This window comes from Poecilia reticulata, chromosome 11, assembly GCF_904066995.2.
Source record: "Poecilia reticulata chromosome 11, P_reticulata-male-v2, whole genome shotgun sequence".
NCBI classification, from domain to species: domain Eukaryota; kingdom Metazoa; phylum Chordata; class Actinopteri; order Cyprinodontiformes; family Poeciliidae; genus Poecilia; species Poecilia reticulata.
In genome coordinates this window covers 7486327-7510934 of record NC_088840.1, presented here as the reverse complement: position 1 = coordinate 7510934, position 24608 = coordinate 7486327, and the positions used below count along the sequence as shown (strand labels likewise).

At 41.2% G+C, this 24608-nt stretch overlaps 1 protein-coding gene across 5 annotated transcripts in view; it reads left to right on the top strand.

The window, feature by feature from the left end:
* The window catches only part of nhsl3 (NHS like 3), a 48168-nt gene that overhangs the window by 9228 nt on the left and 14332 nt on the right, over positions 1–24608 (top strand). For 2 of the 5 annotated variants that reach the window (XM_081612426.1, XM_081612425.1), the window contains exon 1: positions 9161–9922. The exons of the other annotated variants lie outside the window; for them this stretch is intronic. In XM_081612426.1, the coding sequence (XP_081468552.1) occupies positions 9784–9922 (139 nt within the window). In that variant the 5' untranslated portion in view covers positions 9161–9783. Of the gene's footprint in view, positions 1–9160; positions 9923–24608 lie in introns of those variants that run through there. 5 annotated transcript variants of the gene reach the window in all.

The window sequence follows — 24608 nt, the reverse complement described above, 5'->3', positions numbered from 1 at the left end:
TTTAAGAAAATGAAAAAAAACCCTCCATGCTAGCATTCAGACATGATGATAATATCATGATAGCGCCGGGTTGCCTTTTCTCTTCAGGATCTGGATGACTTGCCATAATTGGTCAAACTATGAATTCTGATCTCTAGTAGAAAACGAAACACAGGAATGTCAGGTCATCGGTTTGTGAGCCTTTTAGAGTGACGTCCTCATGCAAGCTGTGCATTATCACTACAAAGACGTCCAGACTCCGAGCTGCTTTCGATCATCCATAATCACAAGTGGAGACAGCAATACAGCCACTCAGATGTGATTTTTCAAAAATAAAGTCCACAGTGTTGGGCAACAGCCATGCTGTGCATCGACACCAATATGCATGAAGTCTGTCAGAGACCTGGGCACTCGCCAAGGCATTTTGTCAAATCAATAACGATGAATAAATCATGTATCTCACCTTTTTACCCTTCTTGTCTGAAATGATTTCTGAGTTTTGTTTACTTTTTAAAACCAGTAGCTAGAGATCACTGGACTCAGTAGATCTTCCCTTTGACACAGCTTTGCCTCTATGACACTCTGATGATCAGGGTTGCACTGATTGCAGGTTTGTTCCCAATCACTGATCTTTAAAAAACTTGACAAGTTGATCTAGATTTTGGCCAATTGCGATTTTTTAAAAATAATTGACCTTGTGGAAAAGTCAGTCTTCTCTTATGACAGTGCAGAAAGAGGACAGTGGCTAATTTTCAGACCTTTGTGGAAGTAGATAAGATCAATGGACTAGGTCACCTTTGGGTGATCAGCCGATTACCGATCACCCAAAATTAAGGAGGGACGGTGTACCCCTACTTCTGATGCAGGGCGGTTACTACATGGCTTTGCAAGACAGTATCAAAGGGTTTTGCTCACTGTTCCCTTATCTCAGGTGATTGACCTTTTCATAAAACACAGATATGGCAAAAAGTTGCTCAATCCCAACTGGAAGGGTTTTGAAAAATTGGACACATGTACAGTTTGTTAGCAGCCATCAGCAATGCCACAATGACACCTTCCCTTTCACCAGAATGTCTTAGTGAGAGTCTCTCTAAGTGTGCACTCTGGTCAAGTTTTTGTATTTTAGACATTTCAACTCTTTCAGGTGCCCTTTTGAGTGTCCACTATGTTTAAAGGACATTTGATTTCTCTTGCCATGTCGTTACATTAACTAACTAAAATATTCAACTTAATTGTGTTTGTGTTGCTGATTTTCTACTTTTTTAAATCGGATCAGGCATTTGTTTCTCCCTGTATCTTTGTAAAGCCAACTTGTTGATCCTCCTGTCAATGCTAGACGTCTCGATTCGCCTCAGAAGCGCCACTCTGCAGTTCGGCTTTGGCCATCAGTTAGACGTTGAAGATCCTGTCCAGTTTGTCCAGTCTGTTTTTACGTGCTGAATTCCTCTGAGCGTGTCACCCTGCGTGCGCGTGCAGCCGGGATGCCAGATTGGGTCCAGAGTTATGCGATGCAGGGGAGAGATTACAACGAATCACAAAGCCCTATTCATCCTAAAGAGGACTCTTAGGGAAGCACTCTCTCAATGCTTTTTTAATTAGAGTAACTTCTCAGAGCAATCACACACACACACGTCTTCAAGTCTCACAGTCTCCACATTTTCATCAAACGTATTACTTTTTTTTTTTATTTGCATCTGAAAAGTGTTTTGTTCTGCGCTTCACGTTAACAGCTGCAGGCGTGAGCGCGGATGTCCCCGCGTGAACGGGTGCAACCCTGTATCACAGGGTGTATCTGTGTTTGTGTGTCAGCGGCATATTGCCGGGGCTTTAGGGCGGCGCCCGCATTCATTACATCACCTCTCCGAGCATAAGGCCCTTAACAGAAAACGCTGCAACTACCTGCTATGTGACGCATGGCGCTGTTCAGACCCTGAGGTCATTCTCGCAGTCCCACGTGTGCGTCCATGTGCGCAGACATTGTCTCCTGCACGCGTAGAGCCTGCTCTGTGTGTCACAGACCCAGGCCTCGAAAAAACTGTGCTGGTAATGCATGCCATTCCTCTTTCCTTGGGTTTTCTTTACATGCATGTGTGTGGCTGCCACATCACAAAACACGGTCGGGGTGTGTAGATTTACAAACTGTAATGCAGATTACAGGGCCTGGCAGAGTAACCGAGCTGCCAACGTCTCATTACGCAGACAACATTGTATATAGCTTTTAGTTCTATTACAGGCCACAACTCAGAGCGGCTTTAATGCAGTTTGGCAGGCTAAGGGCAGCGACCGAAGTGTGCCGGCGTATACAAGTTTAATGCAACCCCTCCATGATGTCCCTGTGCAACCATCATTCACCACACACACACACACACACACACACAGCTCAAGCCAATGAGAGAGGTAATTTTACCTGGGTAAGCAGATACCTCCGAACCTCATCCATCACCACAGACCTGAAGGTGCAGCTCTTAGGTAAATGTCTCCCAGGCAACGACATTGCGAGGAACGCGTTACTGTGGCAGGAATACAGCAAGCCAACAATAAACTCCGAGACATTCATCGTCCTTAAAGGCCAGCTAAACGCAAGAATATAAGGTTTGTGCATTGGATTGGAGTAAATCTAAAATACACCCTCATTAGGGTGTGGCATGGCAAATGTCAAAACATACTGAAAAATGGCTAGAGCCATTCTTATCTAATTCTGAGTGGCCTAACGGCATAAAAAACACTGATTTCTTTGTGTGTGCTTTCGCAAATAAAATGCATGTTTCAAATTGATCAAATTTACTGTGCCAATGGTTTTTAAATCGAGTCTGCATTTACAACTTTCAATCATATCTTTTTTATGACTTTGATTGCCCTCATTTGTCTTTATTCAGCTTTGAAAAATCTGTTCTAAAATTTGGCTGGTTTGGTTCTTAAATCCGGTTCACATTTAGCCAAAAATTTTGCAAATTCACTATTGGTTACCACACTTTTATGTAGTCTAGATAGAACCAATGCTTTTTTACATGCCTTTTCAATTAAATTTGTCTGTGGGACTGAAATTTAAAAATGTTATGTAATATTTACTCCATACAGTAGGTGGTGACAACATCATTATAAACCACATAAAAATGCAGATGGACATCCTTAGCGTAGCTAAATCAGTGCTAGGCAAAACATTCTAAAAAGCCTCGCAACATCACTGTAGTTTCTATGTTGGCACTTTGTCACTTTTTAAAATAATTTGTGGGTAATCAAGTTGTCAGAGACTATATATTGTATTGAGAACTAGGGTTGATTAGGTGTGCTCTATAGTCATAAAGAACTGTGAAGTAGCCTTTTAGCTTAGCGCCAAAAGGAAACTCCTGATTACGTACCTTAGCATTGCTAGCAGCTAATTGTTAGCCCAGCTTCGGTATTCAGTTGTGGTACTAGTTACTACTACCAATTCAAGACTGTAAATGTGTAGCCATTTCTCCCAGTTTTATGAATTTAAACATTGAAAGTACATGTGATTGATTTAATGAGAGACATACTGTCAGAAGTGTCGACAAACAGTTTACACTTTATATTTTTGGCGGCCATATTGAAAAATAAACGTGGAGACTTTAGACTTTCATAGTCGGAATTCTCACTTCATTTCATTCTTGTATTTTCAGCTCAGAATGCCAAGATGTCAAATTTGTCAACAAAACATGGCAACTCAAGAACTACTTCCTTTCACACTTCAAAATAAGAGTCTCAGACATATGGCTTCAAGTCCATCCAATTTAATAGCTAATATATGCTTCATCACACTAAGTCATCCTGATGACAACAGCGTCAGGATGACGCTGAAATATTTTGACCATGTTGCTCTCCTACTTTTTGTTAGCCTTACTTTTTAATTTACTGCAGATAAGCCCATTTCATACAGTAAATTTAAACAGATTTTTGTCCACTTTTACCAAATAGAACCCCAGATACAAATCAAATAGACATCATGGCAGTTAACCAAATTCACCCAGATTTTTCTTTATAAGGTTAGTCATAATGTTTTGTTTCATTGGACATGCAGGATGTTTGAAGTGGTGGAAGAGCAGCTGGAACACATCAGCCTGGACTGAGGGAGTGGATCTCTGTTTACACTGAGATACACAGTTAATTTCCCCTCAGGACAGTCCAAGCGTGTGTGCGTGTGTGTGTGTGTGTGTGTGTGTGTGTGTGTGTGTGTGTGTGTGTGTGTGTGTGTGTGTGTGTGTGTGTGTGTGTGTGTGTGTGCGTGTGTGTGTGTGTGTGTGTGTGGCTCTTCTTATGTAACACGGATTAACAGATACACCTGTTGAACTCTGCTTATTCCTTCCCACTGGGTCTCTCTGTATGGAAAGGATAGACAACACAATGGCAGAACAAACTGGGAGTTTAGTCAGTCTTTAGCAAAGTAATTGTAAATCCTCTGATGATTTCTGCATGTTAGAACTCAAAGAAGTGCTGCTTAATCTTCTGCTTCTCTGGGCCTTTTGTGTCTTCACAAACGCAAACTCTGATGTTTATCTTATGCGACTCAGGGCACCTTATGGGAATTATCACAACATCTACGATTGGCAGCAAATTTAGCAGCAGTGATTTGTCTCGGTGCCTCCCTTTGCCCCCTGCTGGGCTCGCGGTGGTAGTGCGTGTGTCTTTGAAGCGCACACCTTGGAGGGTGTGCATAAATGGCACGCTTGCAGAAGCTTTGACTAGGTAGCTAATTCTCTCTGCTGCTGCAGATTAGCCTTTTGGATTTCATCCCCCTTTGAGGTTTACCGAAAATGCTGTGTTGAGATTAGACCAATGTTTTCGTCAACACCGGCGCCAGTCGCCTGTTTGTGCTGCAGCATGTCGAGGGGATTAAGTGATACCTTATATTCACATCTTCATGTTCGAGCCCAGCTTAGGCGGTAAATCCAGACACAATGTGGAGATTTGCACTGCTGCTTCGGAGGACTAGAAGTTAGGAATCCACCTAAAACATACAGAAAAATGCTATAACTTTCTTCTCTGAAACTTTCTTTCCTACGAGATACCAAAGAAAATGAAGCAGTTTTATTAGTGAATGTAACACAAAGGGAATTCTCCCCACTACGGTCAGGTTTTTATTTTTATTTTGATTTAGAGGAAGGCAAGAATATTTTGTAATCTGTGGAGCAATAAAATAAATAAACAATAAATGATTTTGTACCGGGGGCTGCACAGTGGCGCAGTTGGTAGAACTGTTGCCTTGCAGCAAGAAGGTTCTGGGTTTGATTCCCGGCCCTGGTCCTTCTGCATGGAGTTTGCATGTTCTCCCTGTGCATGCATGGGTTTTCTCCGGGTACTCCGGTTTCCTCCCACAGTCCAAAAACATGACTGTCAGGTTAATTGTCCTTTCCAAATTGCCCCTAGGTGTGAGTGTGTGTGTGTGCCTGGTTGTGTGTCTCTGTGTTGCCCTGCGACAGACTAGTGACCTGTCCAGGGTGACCCCGCCTCTCGCCCGGAACCGATCCCACTGAGGGACAAGGGTGCAAGAAAATGGATGGATGGATGGATGGATTTTGTACCGGGAGGAAAAAATAAAAACATCGTCAGACAAAAATGTCTACTTTTTATTGCCAAGTATGCATCCACTAAAATAAAGTGAGAAATTGCCATTCAAAAGCTTAAACAGAGCACAACATGTTTGCTCTTATCCTTCATTACATAACATCCTAATTGCACTAAAAGTTGTGGTTGTTGCATGAAGAAGATGTAAAGTCCTCATATTTCTTTTAATCTGTTCATGAATCAAAAATATTCCACTCCCTTTCTGGTTTAACAGCAACCTGAACTGTTATGGCAATGGCAGCGCTTGGCCACTAGATGGGAGTACTGAATTGACTTGTTGATTTTCAGAACTCGTCTGTAAAGACACGAATCAAGGTCAAATATTGCAAAGGTAACAAAACGACGGATAGAAAGATGATTGCTTCTTCTTTCAACAAGTCTTCCCACGCTGTTTACGTCGACCGCATTGGAAAGACGCAGAAACAGACAGAAGCAAACTGGAGCATTCAGAGCAGCATTCATGTCTTTTCACGCTTCTGACGGTAACCCTGACAACCACTTTCCCTGACAGCAACGTGTCTCTACACCAGAATCCTTTAATGTGTCCACATACACACACATATACACACACACACACACACACACACACACTGTTGTTCACCTGCGAGTTTCTTACACCTGTCGAATGGTGACACATGTCACAGACGTTGATGGTTTTCCCATTGAAATGGATCTGGGGCGTGTTTTGCATGGCGTTTTGCAGCTCAGGGTATCTAAGTGCGCTCTCTGTGAGACAGTGCTCTACCAGCACAAATGTACTGGGCGCGGTTCTGCTGGGGCTGCATTAAGAGGCCGCATGATAGCAGATCATTTTACAGCCCAACGCCAACGCTGAGTAACGTCCGACACAGATACATCCCCCTCTTTCTCTCTAAGCAGTCATATTTCACCGACAGAAAAACTCTTCCTGCTCCTCGGATTAACAATCGATACCAGAAAAACAAGGCACTGGAAATTTCTCTTTGCCCTACGCTGACTAAACAAACTTTTAATGGTAATTAAATATATTAAGTAGTTCTTTGTCATTGTTACTTAAATATTCTGATGTGTTTGGAAAGTAATTTGTCATAATTGTATCATCTGGTAGCATTTATTTCAAAGTCAGTAAGATTTACCGATCTTTCAATATGAATAAGTAAATTTAAGTTACAAAAAGGTGAAGTTACTTAACTTTTTCATGTAATCCACCTTTTGTGAAAAAAATATATCCATTTAACTTTTTTTGATTAAGTACATGTAACAAAAAGTAAAATTTACCCAATTTATTCAAACCTATTTAGCTTTCTGCTGAGCATAATTTACTAAATATAGATGATAAAAAAAATACACTTGCATTCATGGTGTTTGAATTTTCTTTAAAATAACGAGGTTTTTTTTTTTTTATGTGAATCTGACACATCAGTTTTTCAGTGAACTACCCCGTCCGCCATCACTGCTAATCAGCTTTTCATTTCATCTCCTCTGGCTGTTCTCAGCACATCAGAGAGGTCTGGGAGAAAAACACGAACATGGCGTCCACTTTGATGAGCGCGCGGCTTCATTTTCTCGCCCTGCCTCCGCTCCCGTTCGCCTCCTGTGAGAAATCTCCCGTTACACATGGAGGTTAGCGGCGACTTCCGACCGGAACGGTGCGCGTGTCATCTTCGCCCTTCCTCCCGTCTCTCCAACATGATTCTGGGTGAACGGCATCGATTCAGAAACCCCAGAATTAAGGTCATGGCGACGGAGTGGCAGCAAAGGCTGCAAGTGTCCAAATATCTGTGAATTACAGGAACTGCTATATTTGCATTTGCGGCGCCTCTTAACCATCAAACCTTTTGACATTTTGCTGTTTTTGGTGTGTTCAACTACATCTTGTTCACTGGATTGTCTGAATATCAAAAACTCCAAAGTAATTTAGAGGGCCAATTGAGATCTACATCATGTTATAATATTATTATTCATCAACAACATGTCTGGAGTTTTGCCTTGATTCTTTCATGCATGTTTGCGAAATCCTAAAGTCTCCTGCAGCAACCACTTCGCTGTGTGAAACGCCTCTGTGGACGTAGCTCCACCTTCAACACGCAGCTCCTCCTCCTCATAGCTGCAGTTAACAGAGGAGCGATGTTGTAATTACTTCCTGTATTGGAAAGAGCAGGTCTTTCTTAAGGAGACGGAGGCCCAATTTTAAGGCAGTAAATTACAAAGTCAAATTTCTTTTATTTACTACAACTCAAGGTAAAATAGTTTCTTGATTGTGCTCTGAAAACACATAATGCTCTCCTTCAAAGTAAAGTACCTTTTTTCCCCCTGTTCTTAGATGTTTGAACAATCCTATTAAAATCTTGTATGGACAGATGGACAGAGCACCCAGTCAAAGTTTACACGTACATCCAATCGAGATGTTCCGGCTGGATTTTAGTACCGTTAGATTCATGTCCTGCTCCCCAAAGTATTTAATTGCAAAAGTCTTGAAATAAGTTCAGGAGCAGCATCTCATTAAAACAAGAAGATGCTTTGGTCATAACGTGATGCAAAACCCGTCAAGATGAGAAAATTGTTCTCAATTTAATTAGATTTTTTAAAAAACATCTTAAAACATTTACATCTCATTAAAACCAAAGTATCTTCTCTTTTAAATGAGAAAGGTAGTAGCATTAAAACAAAAACACCTCTTGGGATTTTTGGGTGTCGTCTGCAAGAAAGAAGGCGAGAAGAAGCAGAATCTGAGGGAGAACCTGTGTTCCTTTTTAATAAGTCATAATCTCAGAGAAGCGTGTGCTTATGTCTCGTTAAGACGAGAAAATTTCTCATTACAAACAGAAATAAAATTCCTCTAATTTTAACAAGAAACTTAAGCTGTAGCGAGTTTTGCATAACCTGAAAGCTTTTTGTTGTAACGACAAACTGCTCCTGGATCTCTTTCCAATCTCTGGCAATTAGACAAAAACAAAAATTATTATTTGCCAAAAATCACACCTAATTTCCTTTTCTGTTTATCAACATCGACTCTGTTTTGTTGGTATATGGTGTAAAATTCCACAAAATCCATTTTATATAAAGTGGTTGTTAACAATATCGGTTTTATTTAATGGGACATAATGTGCACATCAACGAACGCAGGATGTTGTCGTAAATATGTCGAATTTAGCAAAAAGCTAATTTTAGTCAAGTTGGGACTTCCATCCATAGTCCCAACTTAACAAATGCGAGAGGGTCCAAATGGGTTGAACGTTTCTGAAAGCCACAGAAGGTGTTTTGCTTTAAAAGACAAAAGACACTGATGTGTTGGTGGGTCTCTTTTTAAAAAAACAACAAAAGAAAAACCATTATCTTTTTCGTGTATACCATCTGGCTCCGTGTCTGTATTTTCTCCAAGCGTAGCTGGAATACTCTCATCTCAAAGCCAGCTTTGATCAGTGGGACCGGCTCTCTGGCCTACTTTTCCTCTACCAGAGTCTGCATGTGTACGCTCAGAAAAATCACGACGTATTATTAAGCACGTCATGGCTGTTTACGGGTCTCACTTTTCCATCAGACAAGCACGTTTGATGTGCCGCTCTCTTCCCGCCGGTTCACCTTCTATGTGTGTGTGTGAGAGAGACACACACGGAGGAATCTGGGTTCCGCCAAGTTATGTGGACATGACCTGCCAGCTGCGCTTGTAATGTTTTGCAGCACAAACAACCGATCGCCTCTCACACCGGGACGGTGGGAGGAAGAGGAGCGTGTGAATTATTGAATGATCCGTACGATGGAGCTCAGCGTGAGAGACTGCTCAGATGTGTGAAGGCGCGGTTTGAGAGCGCAGAGAGGCTCAGGAGGAGTGGGAGTGGCACACACACACATACAATACATACACACACGCGTGCAACACACTTGTGCGTCTCAGCGTTGGATGTTGCCATTCCGTCAGCGGCTGGATGCACACGAGCAGCTGGGTGTCAGCTCGAAGACGCTCGACTGATTTGAATGCATTTGGGTGTGTGTGTGTGTGTTTTCCTCCTCTTTCTTTTCTGGATCTGTATGTTTAATAAGAGCTCTTGTAGGAATGGTGTCAGTAGGTCTGTAGCTCAAACAGTCAACAACCCGGTGTGTTTGGAAAGGTGGAATCGTCAGGAATGTTTGACCAGCGGGGTTCGGGAATGCCTTATCGACTTCCACTCAGGCTGGTGAACACGGATGTAAAGTTACCAAGGAGTCAAGATGCTGTAGACACACTTTAGGAACGGCCCCAGTATGGGGAACAACATCCAGAAGAAGAAAAAGAAGAAGAGCGCGTCGACCGAAGAGGGTTCTCCGTCGGTGACCCCAAGTCCCAAGCGGCAAAAAGCTGCAAGCTTTCGTCTGCCGGGACGTGTAGACAGACAGACTCCAGGTAGGAGGACAGCAAAAAAGACGGTGTTAGTATTTAAAAAACAGCTTTACAAAAAAAACGAGATGAGAGTAAAGTCATCTTATGTTGTTGTGTCCGTTGGTGTTTGTGTGGTCATGTGAAGACCTACTGTAAGCTCTTTTTGGTGACTTTATCCCCATGCTGACTCTTTCTTAGTCAGCTTCAAGCATTCCTGCTTATTGCACAGGCGTACAAAAGAATGTGTGTGTTAGCAAAAGTGGATTTTTTTTCCTTTCCTGATCATTCCTTGTTTTTTGGTCCACTGGTTTGGACTTCTTGCTGACAAATAACTAGTGGAGCATTTTGCAGACCGAGTCCGACCACATCCTCTTCCTTCCTGGTGCTAACACAGTCTGCTGAACTCAATCTCAGTGCAAATAATGGAAATCTTTTTTTCCCCTGACTGTGTGGAATGCCGTACCTGCTATGGAAAACTGATCCTTGTCTCTGTTAATTGTTCCCAAAGCGACAAAAAAAGAAAAAAAACACCACCTGACCAACTGGTTCGACACAATCACACATTGACAGGCATGCAAAGATTATGAGATAATGCTCAGTGGATGTGAATTGTTTTTGCACTCAGGTTCTGCTGACGTAACCAGTTTCTCAGAAGTAGATTTCCATTCCTCGCTTCTCACTTTGAAGGCGGTGGACATTGTTCATTTTATTTAGGGCTGTCAGGGTTTTTACTGCATCCTTCAAAAAGCACACCTAACGGTATAGATGCATCTCATATAGAAATGCTGCTGTCCTCTCAGTATGTGCTGCATCAAAATCGCAGTGGATTGTAGTATTTGGAGTATTGTCATATTCTGGAGGCTTCCATTATGACAAGTCCTCGAGAAACTTTAGAGGTTATTTAATTGAGGTTTCACTGCACAAAAAGCAAATGTCTAACAGTTTGTTCTGATTTCAGCTGACTTAACCTTACACACTTTCCCCACTGTGAGTGAGCCCTCACCATGAAAAGTCACCACCTATCAGCAAGACTGTAAGACTCAAGAGCGTTCCATGGTTAAGATTACTACCTGGACATATGGTCTACCGAATTCCCACTCCGCTAGCTGATAATATTTTTGGCAATTTGCATGAACTCTTCCTGCCCTTGATGCCCACAGCCGATATGGATTTAAATGACTGGCTCATATTGGAATGGAAAGGGAAACAATCAAGTGGCTGAAGAACGTCCGAAACTCACTGCAAACCAAAGCCTGAATTTTAGCACCTTTTAAAACACCAAGGTGTAACAAATTAGTGAGAATTTGTGCAAAATGTCCACTAGCTGGACAGGTACACAAACCTGTCCAGCTAGTGAATCATGATTCAGCTACTTTCCACACAAACTTACTATGGACATCACCAGGCAAAGCACGTGTACGGTTCTTTCTGTAAGTCAGACAACGTGTCCTTGGGCCCAGAAACACATTAACGATGTTCCCCAGAAAGGTTAATGTCTGTGGATATGTATGTGATTATCACCTCTTGTTCCACTGTGTTCACTTCCTCTTTCACTTACAGTTCACACAGAAACATGTGGAATGAATGCATTCCCCTCATTCCATCCTTATGCATGAGCAACCATTCAAGACACAGACTCACAGTTTCCCCAAACATGGAAAAGCATGGGGGGAAAAAAATGTACTTCCTACTTTTGATCTGAGGTTGGCAGCCATTTGGAAACGCCAACTTCCAAGAATAAGGCATAAGGAAGTGTAGCTTTCTCGATTTTGTTGGTAATGGAAACTGAAGGACCGTATATCGTCTCTTTGTTGTATAGAAAGATTAACTCGAACATTTATTTCCTGGAATGTGTTATGTTACTTCCCATCTTCAAGCAACTGGACTGACACCTTTTTGTAAATACACAACGCAGCTGTTTCAAATCAATTTCCCATCCACTCTGCACAAGCTCCCTCAGATGTCACTCTTTTTCTCTTTGCAAACAAGCTGCCTAATAAAACGGCACTACTGCGATGCTGAATTATCACTGGATATCCTTGAAATACCATCCCTTCTCTGGCTTTTCACTCCCGTCCCACTCCCCTCCTCCTGCCTCGCTTAGTGACGCCATCTCCTTGACCTTCGATCGCTGCCTAACGGGTTTATCTCCCAGCGTTTGAAAGGTGAGATATTCAGATGCGAGCGCACCATGACTTGCGCTCATTCAAAAGGAAGCGAAAAGCTGTTGACAGAATTAGGGAGGGAGGATGGAAACAAGAGCAGAGATTACAACGGCGAGAGAAGACGAGAAGAGAATGCGTATGGTCTTATGTCTAATTCGAGAATAAAGCCGCCTGTTGACGCCCCCACCATTTTAATTTCAGCTGTCTTGTACGGAAGGGGTGATATCCCACATTCCATTTTCCTTGCTGGGGAAAGCTCGCCTGAGCCTTTTGATATCTGCGAGCGCGGCTAAGACGCTCTGCGCTCCCTTCGTGGTCCTCCCTTTGAAGATTCCATTCAATATGTGTCACTGTCAAAGTCAGGGACTCCCCACAGAGCAGCTTAGGCAACACACAGTAAAATAAGGAGAGGATGACTTTTCATCTCTTCTTGTCTTGTCCTCCCACCCCTTCCACGATCTTATCTTCCAACACTAATAAGCTGTGTTGAGCTCATGCTCCTCATTTAACTCTTATGGACTTGAATCCACAGAAGCATCTCAGTCAATAGTCTTCCCTACTAACCATCATTGCTTTGTGTGTTTCTGACATTTTGAGTAATGTACAATTTTGGTTGATATTCTGTTCTCAATGTCACATCAGGTGACTCCACTGGATGGCATATGCCAGATTTATATTCTCTAATGGATGTTAGTCGTGTGTCTTCAGATGTGCATCGTCAGGTAATGTAAGATATATAACTATCGATGTCATTCAGACGCACCAGCAGGTGGTTATAACAATAATTTGATGCAGTGGCTGAAAGACGGAGGCGTAACGATGGAGCCAAATCCTCCGGCTGCCTTTGCATTGCAAAATTGCTCAGCGTAGGTCATGGCTGAGTTGAGAGAGCACAGGTAGGGCAAGCCCATTGTCCGGCGAGTCGTCAGTAGAGAAAAATGAAACTTTTTCAGAAATGCCTCAAAATGTGTTAGAATATAACTTTTGCAGACGTTTTGCTGTAGTCAGTTTTGTGGATTTGAATTTAAAATGATTCTCATTCAACCAAAAAAGTATTTATCATCGGAAATGAGAGAAAATGCACAGCATTGTAAAAGGAGTACCGTATTTTAAAAAGTATGTGTATTTCTGTTTGTATTGACATCTTATTTCAAAATGGTGAGTGGAAAAATCATTGATAACTTTCTTAATCAATGACAATCTATTTGTTGGAATTACAGCAGTAACACTCTTTGCATAGTTGCTCACCATCTGTCTGCTTGTCAATGAAAAATAATTCCCTGCAGTGTGCAGTGTAGAATAGAAAAGCTTCTCAGGAGATACGGTTTTGTAGGAGACTTGTAGCTTAGGTGCAATGTTTAGGTTTAGAACGTAGGTGTGAAAGTAGCATTCCTGTGAGTGGCTGGACTTAAAGTTTCCCAGCAGAACTTTACCTATACGCATCACATAACCTTTGTTTCCAAAACTCTGGACTGAAATAGTTGTAGACATGCATTGACACAGCTGTCGATTGATCACATGAAGGGTTTTGCTGACATTTAGACCCTGAACTCATTTCTTAATCAGTGTATTCTTCCTGCTTCAGTGGAAAGATATATTTAGTGCCATGCTGCATATATAAAAATTGCAATAAAAGGACTATAGCTTCATAATTGCTGCAAATCTGTTTATTTTCCAGTTAAACTGTGTAGATCATTTACATAATAAGGGGGAGGGGAAAATCCTTGAAATGATTTATTATTGTCATCTGAATCCTCTTTTCACTCAAACCTAGCATGTTGGCTAGGAATTAAACCCACTGTATTTACCTTTTTTTACATACAATCTAATTTTTCATTTGCTGTTTGGACCATGACAATCAGCAAAAAAAATCTTGAAAATTCACTGGGAAAATATGGAATAACATGGACCATGTTTTCTAAGGTGGACTCGGAGTGCAACCAGCAGCATCAACTAGCTTGACGTAGCTTGGAAACATGACAGTAGTTTACCTCTTGTGAAGGTGTAGACATTTAATATCTGTTGAATCAGAGTTATGTCCCAGGGAAATAAAAATGTTTTGTTATAAGTGACTAACATCAGCTTAAAGCTCTTGTCTGTTTAGCTGTTAGCAGAGTACCTGCTAGCTGTTAGCTCGCTAGCTGTTAGCCTTCCACTGCTCTGACTACAAAATCACTGATGTGTCATATTTACAGTAATCAGAAAACGAAACTACTAAAAATTTCACAGGACCTAGCTTCCAAAAAAATTATTTAACGTTAAGTTAACTTTTATGTTTGCTGCATTCTTGATAAGTGGTTGAAAACGTGTAGCCACGCAGGTTTATTTTTCAGGAACGGGAATATTTCTTCCTGCTTTTCTGGAAGAATCCAGACAAGCGGTGGCAGCTCACTTTTATCTCTGGAATCCATGCTGCTGCTCAGATTGTAAACATGTTACGGTGGAGTGAGCTCACTCCTCTGAACAGAAGAACTAAGGATTGCTGTGTAATAGGCCTCAGCCTCTGGCTTCCTGTGTTACCATATAATTTAATTTGAATACCAATCCATGCTTTGAAACACTTTGAAAAAGCCCCATGCAGTCAGTGGTCATCACTCTGGCTTTGAAGCTAAACAGAATTTGATCCAGTTTGGCTTTTATACGCTTCATCATCTTCAGCTGCATTAACTGCCTTTTATTACGTTACATTGTCGAGTGAGTGATTTAGCATGTCCTGTCCGGCTTATGTAAGAAAAGCACAACATAAAGTATACAAATAACTTTTGGCTCCAAGTTTGTCCTGTTAGTGTGTAAATGTGGAAGCCCTGAAAGATTCATAACTACATAAATCGGTTCTGTTATGGAAAATAAGGACTCAAAACTGGACTAAAGGTTTCCTGTTTTCTGTTTTGTAAACATGATGAAACATTTTTCCCCGAACAGATGAGTGCTAAAAATAAAAGACTTAAATAATTATACATCAAACGTGACAACTTAAGTTCATGTAGATGTCTTTGTATTTATTGAAATAAATAAATTGACTGTCATATATTGCTTCTGGATAAAAATGTAGCAAACGGATCTACTCATCACAAAACCTCTAATTATCTTATATTTTTCATTACCAGCCTCTATGAACAGAGATGTAAATGACTGAAGATAAAAGTTATGTAACGTTTCTAGCATGTTTAATTTCTGATTTAAAGTATTTCATTTGCCTTCCGTATATAAACTCCGCTAACTTTTTGGGGCCTAAAATTTGATGCCATTTGCCGGAGCAAATATTTTTCATGTAATTTTCCTGGTGTCAAGAAACCTTGGACTTGAAACATATTGTAAGGTTTTGACTTTTTTAATCGGTGCCAACCCCGGCTTGTTTGTTGTTTGCCTCCATTTGGAGGCTCAGTTACTCCAACGTCGCCTTTTCACACGGATTTACAGCCCTGGGCCGACCGATTCTGTCGAAATCCCTCAGATTTGTTTACAGACGGGAGACTTACTCTGTTTGCCGTGCATGTTGGGATTTCACGGGGCGAAGAGTGAGGAGGAAGCATTTGTTTCCAGCAGCGTTAATGAAGTCTCGCAGTTTGGCGCGTCTGTTGGCCACTCAGTTCAACACAGGAAATCTTGTTTCTCTGTCTCTCGCAGTCAGACACAGGCGTGTTGTCGCCGTCGCCACCGCCACGGCGACACTTGCATGTGTTGCAATGTGAAAACATTGGGAACAGACTCAATCTGTTCAGGTCTAATGTGTCTGGCGTGATCCAGACGACACAACATGTCAGGCTCATCACTTCCACCCCACAGCAGATGGTTTGGGTCTGGAGTTTAAACTTGGCCTCGTCATTTCTCCTAAATATGCTCACATTTTTATGTATCCATTTCTCATGTTTAGATTTCCTCTGATTTGTCAGCAAAAAAAAAAAAAAAAATTGTATATAAGCGAGATTTTTGCCAACACCCTCTTGGCTAAGCTGTTTATTTAATCGATGAAAAATTACCAAAGAATTGACATTGATTTTTTTTATAAAGAAAACTGGGTTCATAAGCTGACATTTCTTTCATTAAATGATAACATTTTGACATTGAGTCATTATTGCAATTTAGAAAAAGGTTAAGGAGGCTGCGAATATGAGGAGCTGCAGCCATGAACACATTTTCCTGAATGTGAAATGAAAATATTTCAGAGGATTTATCATACCAAAAGATTTTTTAGTTTTTCCATTTAGAGAAACAAGATTTCGGGTGCATTATTTTAACTGTTTATCAAGCAATTAAATGTTGTTTTTTTAAGTTTTTCCTGAAGACATAAGTGGAATCATTATTATAATCTAAAGCTTTCAGCCTAAGAAGATATATCTTTTCTTCAGAGCAGATGAACAACGTTTCACAGATCAGGTCAGACAGTTTGACAACCTCGGTTTCCCAACTTGAGCTGCACTAGACGTGTTTGCAACAAAGTGAGAGTAGTGTGGGATCAGCAACAGTGTGTCTAAATTTAAAGGTCATCACTGGGAAATGTTGGACTTTCCCACTAAGAAGCTGACATCTTGTCCATGAGAGACTATCGTTTAAAACGAAGGCTGTGGGTAACGTTTGTTTTCCTTAAAGAAAACAGATGAGCTACAACAAAGCTTTACAGGCACATAAGTAAGGATTTTGTAACTATTAGACAAAACTAAGTATTTGTGAATTTTTTTATTAATAGGCTTATTATTTAGTTCACTTTATGCGTATATGTTAAAGCATGTTTCCACTGCGGGAGCTTTTTCCAGGTACCAGTCGATTTATTTATTAATAGCATTACAGTTTTCTGACATCATTTGAAATAGTTTAGCAAAGCTCATACTCATTAACTAATACAATTTAAACATTTAACATTGGTTTATGGTTGTCTGTGGCTGAAGTTTCAATTGTTTGTTTACGAACAATTTTTCGTAACTTTTTGCTAATAAGCTGTTAGGTTTTGAAAACGAGCTATTGTAGTTTTTGCAATTAAAAAAATAACTACACTGTTACTGTGTTGACATGCTTAAAGTTTCTGTTACTTTTTAGTAATATGCTCACAATTTCTATTTTTAATCTACAATCTTTTTCAATTACTTTTTATTAAAAAAGATAACTATTTTTGTTCATTTAAAAAAGGATAAAAACTAAATATTTGCTCTTATGCTAACTATTTATTTTGGGTTTCCTTAATATGCTAAACTTCTGGTTTCTGCTAATATGCTAACATTTTCTGGTACTTGGTGCTAGTATGCTAACGTTTTCAGTTGCTCTTTGCCAATATGCTAACATTTTCTGGTATTTGATGCTAGTATGCTAACGTTTTCAGTTGCTCTTTGCTAACATGCTAACATTTTCTGGTACTTGGTGCTAGTATGCTAACGTTTTCAGTTGCTCTTTGATAATATGCTAACATTTTCTGGTGCTTGGTGCTAGTATGCTAACATTTTCAGTTGCTCTTTGATAATATGCTAACATTTTCTGGTGCTTGGTGCTAGTATGCTAACGTTTTCAGTTGCTCTTTGCTAAGATTTTCTGTTGGTTTTTGTTGGTATGCTAACTTTCTGTTAGTTTTTGCTACTACGCTAACTGCTTGCATCGGTTTTTACTAACCTAATGCCATTATTAGCGATAGATAAATATGGCCGTTTCCTCTTTTGAAGTACATTTAAAATGGCTATGACTTCTATAATCGTAGGAATATGGACACTGATGCATTTGAGAAGATGAACTATTTCCACATGAGGAATCAGACTTATTCGTGGAAAGGATGTTGCGTCCCCTCAAATAATCTGAGAAGCGTTATACTCCATAATTTCTGCCGAGAATTGAGTTTTGTCAAAATCTGCATCGATTGGCTTCAGTCCCTGCGTCACCAGTGGACAGTCTGCTGTCTGTCTTCTGTCAGGGTGGGGTTTTCTGGACAATATTGCGTCACTAATATTCTCTAATTTTCCAGGGGTCACCCTGCGGACTCCTGCGCTCACTCCCACGCACCACTTAGCAACCAAACAGATTTATTATCTTGTTTTTGGGTCTGTGGACGGCCGCCTCGAACACAGGCTGAACTATGCCTCTGCTCTGACTCATCGTCGTGTGTAACTATGTTTGCAGAGCTTTCAGTTTTGCTCTCAAAAAGCTTTTTAGTTGAAATGACTAAAAGCGATAACAGCGGCTCGCGTTTCCCTGGAAAAATCCCCCCAATTTTCTTATCCGCCAGAGAGAGAGACAGAAAATGACGAGGAGAGCCAGAGAGGGATAATTAAAAAAAAAAAAAAAGAGTGACACTATTTTTATGCGCAGCTGGAGCTAAGGTTAGCTCTGCGGCTTTGCACCCTCACAGGGGGAACCTGAGGTGCAATCAGTCACCTCTGTTTGGGATTCAGATTGATTCGGGTCAGGATGAAAGACTCCAAATTATTTACTTTTTCTGCTTAGAAGCAGCTCTGCATGAAACAAAGATAGCTACATTTATTTACACTTTATTTAGGTCTCAGTAACAGCAATTCTTTTATTACTCCTGAAGATGCATTACAACTAGCTTCACCATTTAGTTTCATTGCATCCCTAAAACTAGATCTGTTTATGAGTCGTAATAATGATTTCAGAAAGAGACTCTGGTCGTTTCCTCCCCACCAAGAAAAACTCGGACATTCCAACAAAATTAGGTTTGTTGCCACAGAATACAAGCCGGACTTGTCCATAAAAAGTGGCGATTGATTTTTACGAGGATTTTATCTGATTGGCCAACGCAAAGCAGCACATAACTGGAGTGAAAAGGAGACATGGTTTGCGAAATATTTAGAAATATAAAGTCAGAAAAGCCTCGCTTTAATCTAGTTGAACAAATTCCAAGGAAACCAAATGCTGAAAGAAGGCGATGCGTAATTTAATCTCCGTCTTTAAAGACCTTCAGAGGTTTTTTTAGAAAACAGTCTTGAACAAACAGCTTAATGTTTACTACTGTTGTTATTTTCCAGGTTTTTAATGTCTCTAGGAGCTCTGCTCATTTTGTCACGTAAAAAAACGGAGACGGTACGGCGCATTAGTAAACCCATCCAGACATGACTGTCCACTTAAACTGACTGACAAGGATGACAACTAATGAGAGTTAAAAAAAATAATAACTCAAGTTTTTGTGCTACGAGGTGTTTTTATAGTGTTTCGCAAAACTGCAACGGAAACCTTTTTCGCGTCACACAAGACGCGAAAAAGGTTACCACTGGCGAAGACGTAGAAGAAGATGACAGGAAGTAGCAGGAGGATGATGGTTTATCCTTGTCCTGAATTTGTAGCTCTTCTGTAAAATCGCAGACAGTAGTTTCCACAAAACCCCGTACATGGAGCCGCTCCCCAGTTTAAGGGGTTTTTGTCATTCCAGCGCCTGAATAAGACGTCAGCGTCTCCTGATGGATAATGGGCGCTGGGCAGAATTAGAAATATATCTCATGTTTCTAATAACATCCATCACTGACATCATTTCTAATGACTTTTTACGTAATTGAAACACCGCCATTGGGAAATTGAACAAAGATTTGCGCACATTTGTAATGGAAACACAGCCACTGGAAGCTTTTGGCTTCCAAAGTCATTCAACACAACAATGAACCAGGCTTTCTGGTATTTCAAGCTGAATTTAGAACTTGGTTAAAGAGTAAACTTACAACCTCAGTAGAAATACTGGACCAAAGCCGCAACCTGCTCTTCTGTCCCTCCTTAAGTGGGCTTTTTTCTGGTTAAGAAAACTCCAGGTTTGAGGTTTGAGGACCAGTTTTACATTTTTCCTCCTTAGCCTCTCTGTTCGATTAATTCGTCATTACGTTTCAGAGTAACCCAACTGTGACCAGCGGTCTCTTCTGCCTGACTTATTATTTTACTCTGAAGCTGCCAGAACGAAGGAAGATGGGGTTAAAATGTGACTAGCAATAAACACACACACACACCTACACACACGCACACACACGGGCGTTATTACTCCGTTCATGGCTGTGCACCCCTGATTTGTATTCAGTGGCTGTTGCGGAGCTGAGTTATGAGGTCTCTTGCTCCGAGAGGTTTAATATTAACCAAAGAGAAGGAGAGCTAAACTCAGCGCTCTTCTCCTCTCCAGGCAGAACGCAGCGATGAAAACGCTGCCTGTAAAAAGAAGAGGGCGCGCGCTCCGAAAGAACTCTTGAGTTGCTAGATTGAGCCAATTCATCACTGAGTTAACAGCCAAAGAGGAAGAATAAAACACACAAAACTTGCGCTAAGGGACCACAGAGAGGCCAAGGAGCAGAATCGAAACAAGGTGAGGAAGGTAAAGGGAACCTGGAGGACGGCGCATAAATCACTGCCGACACTGACTGTCGCTACGCGCAAACCACCTGGAGCTCTTATTTCCACTGGGTGGGGAGCAGAGAGCGTAAGGAGGAAAGATTTGAAATCAATAGTACCGAATAGAAACGAGGCTCGGATAGACGAGTCAGATTGTTTGACTGTCAGGTTTTATATTTACTCAATTTGAACTGACCAGAGCAGATGCAGGAAGTTGTTTTATGTAGATTTCTATCTGTAATTAGGAGGCAGAGTGATTTGGGGAACTGATCTGGTTTCATAACAATTATAGTTTGTAAAATAAGTTGAAACTTTATGTGAAAGTTTCTTCTTGAGTGTATTCTTTTCCAAATATTTAACACATACATACAATATGCTGCCATCAAACTCGTGGGTAGAGGTGATATCCAAAGATGGCGTCTAAAGAACAAGATATTTTAACAGAATACCTTCATAAATCATGTAAAGGCCTTAAACATTACCTCACAGAAACCTTTGTTTCAGGAATATAATCAGAGCTAAATTATTCAGTCCATGTTTGACTAGACCAGTGGTTCTTAACCTGGGTTCGACCGAACCCCAGGGGTTCGGCGGAGCCTCTGCAGAGGTAAAGACACACTTATGTAAAGTCATGATGACGCCCCCCGCTTTGCCATCACTTGCTGCAGAGCATCACTTTACATTGCTTAGCCAATCAGAGCTGCGGAGGAGCCCTGATTGAAGGAGTTCCACTCTCAGCATGAATTTAAACTTGTGTCTCTATTTACTTCAGCAAAACTCAAAGTTTTTACCAAATTCTGTAGCTTTCGGTGTACTTCTAAATCTGCTCCTTAGTCGCATCTTTTCGGGGTTGCTACTGCCTCTAGTGGCGTGGCGGTGGTAACACAACTAATATAATTACATTACTAAATCAGAATACCGTAAAGTCTTTATTATTTATTATTAATTTTTCATTCTCTTAAGAATGTAGAGCTAATTAAATTATCTAAACAAGTCCTTAAAGTGATTAAAGTTTCTCTCGATGGCCAACCTGTTGAAGCTGTGGCAAATTTTAAATACCTTGGGTCGTTCCAGGACAGTCAACTCAACTTTGCTGAAAACACTGAGTATATTTTGAAGAACTGTTCTCAGAGACTCTACCTTTTAAGAAGACTTAGTAATCTAAGTCTTAATAAAATATGAAAAAATTCATATTTTATTTATCACTACAGAAAGGTTCAGTGAGTGTGCATATGAAACTGGTGGGTTCTGTACCTCAAAAAAGGTTAAGAACCACTGGACTAGACCATACATTGTATATGCATTTTCTGGTTTGGGTTCAAAGGGTTTATGAATTTGAGTGCAGTTGGGGGTAATTCTTGCTGGTGTAACGTATAACAAGAAAAATGCTGTTTAAACTAAGCCAATTTTCCACTCACAAAAAGCTAAAACGTAGCTTTTTGTGAGTGGAAAATGAAGGAAAAGCCTATCTACTGTATATGTTATGCTAACTGTAGTTTTATGCCAGAGATGCACAACTGATGCTAAAACCAATAAGGCAAGCAACTCCTTCAGTGTAAATGGGATCTCTGAAACTGACACCAACTTCAATGTCATTGCAATTAGCCATTTGTGTTATTCTGACAGCAATGACAAATCCTTTGTATCTTGTCTGTCTGTGCTTCGTCATGCTAGCCAAAATGCTACAAACGGTGTCTGACTGTTGTCAGTCCAAACCTTTGAATTTAAAAACTGCTTCATTTCTTCAGTGTAAGAGATGCAGATGTTCAAGTTAACAATAGCTTGAACTAAAACAGGAACTAAGTAGCACTTGGCCACGTTGAGGAGAGATGTGGCATTGTTAAATTTTACTGCAATACACAAACGTATCAAGCATTTTCAACAAAACCAGTTAGATACAACGAGAACTAAAACAGGACAGACTTCTGCGTCTCCAGGTTATGGAGAGGTCGTTTAAAAATGTCCCAGGAAACCACGTCCTTTTAGCATTCTGCTAAAAGTTCAGATTTTTAACCAATGCCTGGTTTTCCTAACTCTTTAGGGACATTTTGTGCAGAGAACAAGGGGACCCAACGGGACCAATGTGTCCACCACTAAAAACTGGTGGCCTCCGTGAAACACAAGGCGTCCATGTTGGAATCCATCATAGTCCAAATCCGATGAGAACTGAAATGGTGTCAATGCGTCCACCGATCCCGCAAAACATTCCAGTCTACGAACACGTTTGTTTGTGATTTTTAAGCTGAAATCTCTTGGTCATTAGATTGTGCCACTGGTCTTAGACTGACCTCAAACCTGATTGGACCTCCATGAAGTGAGAGCTCTCTACTTTTCCATGACAAAGTTACCTTACTGATGACTTCATACTGTTAATCACAAAGGCAGCGTTTGCGTAAACCCCTTTTTAGTCCACACTTTCTTTGTCTCAGGAGCAGCAAACGGAAGGGGTGGGGGGGTGAGTCGAGGACATGACATGAACTAACACACCCCGTGTGGTCAAGTATTACATTTTCCAGAGCTGTGTGTGTGTGTCTGCTAATGTCAGCCCTCTGGGAGTCATATTTCACATTTGGCAGCTCTCTGTTCATCATCAATACAAACTGGTCATGTGAATCCACAGCAAACAGCCTCATCAAATGTCCTGCTGCTTTTGCAGTCTCATAGCGGCGGTTCAAGCGCGGCCCGAGCTGATTTAGCACTCCGTAGCGGCGCGTGAAACTACGACGCCTCGTCGAAGGAGAGGTGCACCGCGGTTTGTGTTTTAACTGGAGTCAGAAAGACGAGGAGTTTTCTGCTCTGACACTCATTTTCTGGAGTTTAACAGAGAAAAAAAGTTTGGCTGTACTGTTAATTATTAATGCTGTTACTTTTAAAGGCTTGGCCTATTTATTGTTTTCTCAGTTGCCATGCCAACTGTACTGCAGTCGCGGGGATCGCGACGACTTCTATTCTCGATTGTTTAGTTCGGCCCATAAAAACTCAGAGAGTTACTTATGTGGCTTTCACGTGGCGTTTCCTAGAAATGAGAGTGAAATGAGCCCTCCTGATGCCGTTCGCTTCAGGAATAAAAGAAATAAATAACACACTGACGCAATCACTCCTTTTGATATGGGCTCTGCTTATTTAACACTTTATTTACTTGAACCACATAATTGCGTTGGAAACGGGGCTGCCTCGCTGTGTTAAAACTGTTTAATTAAAGAGTCAGTCTTTTCAGAGTTTGGTCTACGTAATGAGAGATTCAAAGACTTGGGCAAAAGTGCAACGACATATACTCGAGTGAGAGCAGAGAAAAATGATTGAAAATCTGCACTGAGTTTGTCATTTGGGCCTCATGTACCCCCAGGTTCAGGACCTTCTTCCTGTTACTCTCTCTACAAAACGTGCCAAGAAGAGGCTTCAATTTAGCTTCTTATCAGCTGACAGAAATACCTGGCTGGAGTTTTCAACGTGCGATGGAAATCAATAAAAGTAGAAACCTGAGGCTGGTGCTTGTCATTTTCTTTAAGCGTTTCTGTAATTAAGTGTTCATGGGGTTTTAAGTTTGTGCATTTTAGGTGTTTGAACTGTAATTGTCCTCCTAACGGCTCCATCGGCCAAGCAAACAAGTGACTTACAGCTTTTCCTTTTGTTCCTGCTTTACAGGAAAGATTGAAAATAACTTCCACACTTGGCTGATTTAACAGTGGTGGGAAGGTGTGAGCATCCAAATCTGGCCAATAGGGAGCCTCGCTCTGCGGCGACGTGGTCTTGGTGGCTTGTGCGAGGGAATGGTGGGTTTTGTGCAGTGAATCAAAGGCATGCATGCGGCTCCCCTCTCTCTGCTCTCTTCCCCCAGGAGCAGATGGCGTCTCAGTTGGCCCTCTTATGAATATTGATACAAAGGGTCTTGGCAAACAACAGGGGGGGTAACCACGGTCGGACCAGAAATCCTGCCCAAAAAAGTGCCGCAAAAAGCGACAGAGTGAGGAAGGGGATTTGTTTTTGCCGAAAAAAAAGAAAAAAAAAAAGAAGAGAGAATCAAATCAGGTGTGAAGTAGTGTGAGCGTAAGGAGGAGGAGGACTGGTGAAGCTAGTGACAGAGTTAATCCTCTGGCAAAGCTCTGAGGCTCAGGATGCACCTGGAGACCAAAACCCCTCCCAGCTCTCGTTCGGGGTCTGCCGGTCCATTGCCGGACCCCGGGGCCAGGAGGGAAGCTTTGCATCCCCAACATGTCCCAGCGCCTGGAGTCTGGAGAATGGAC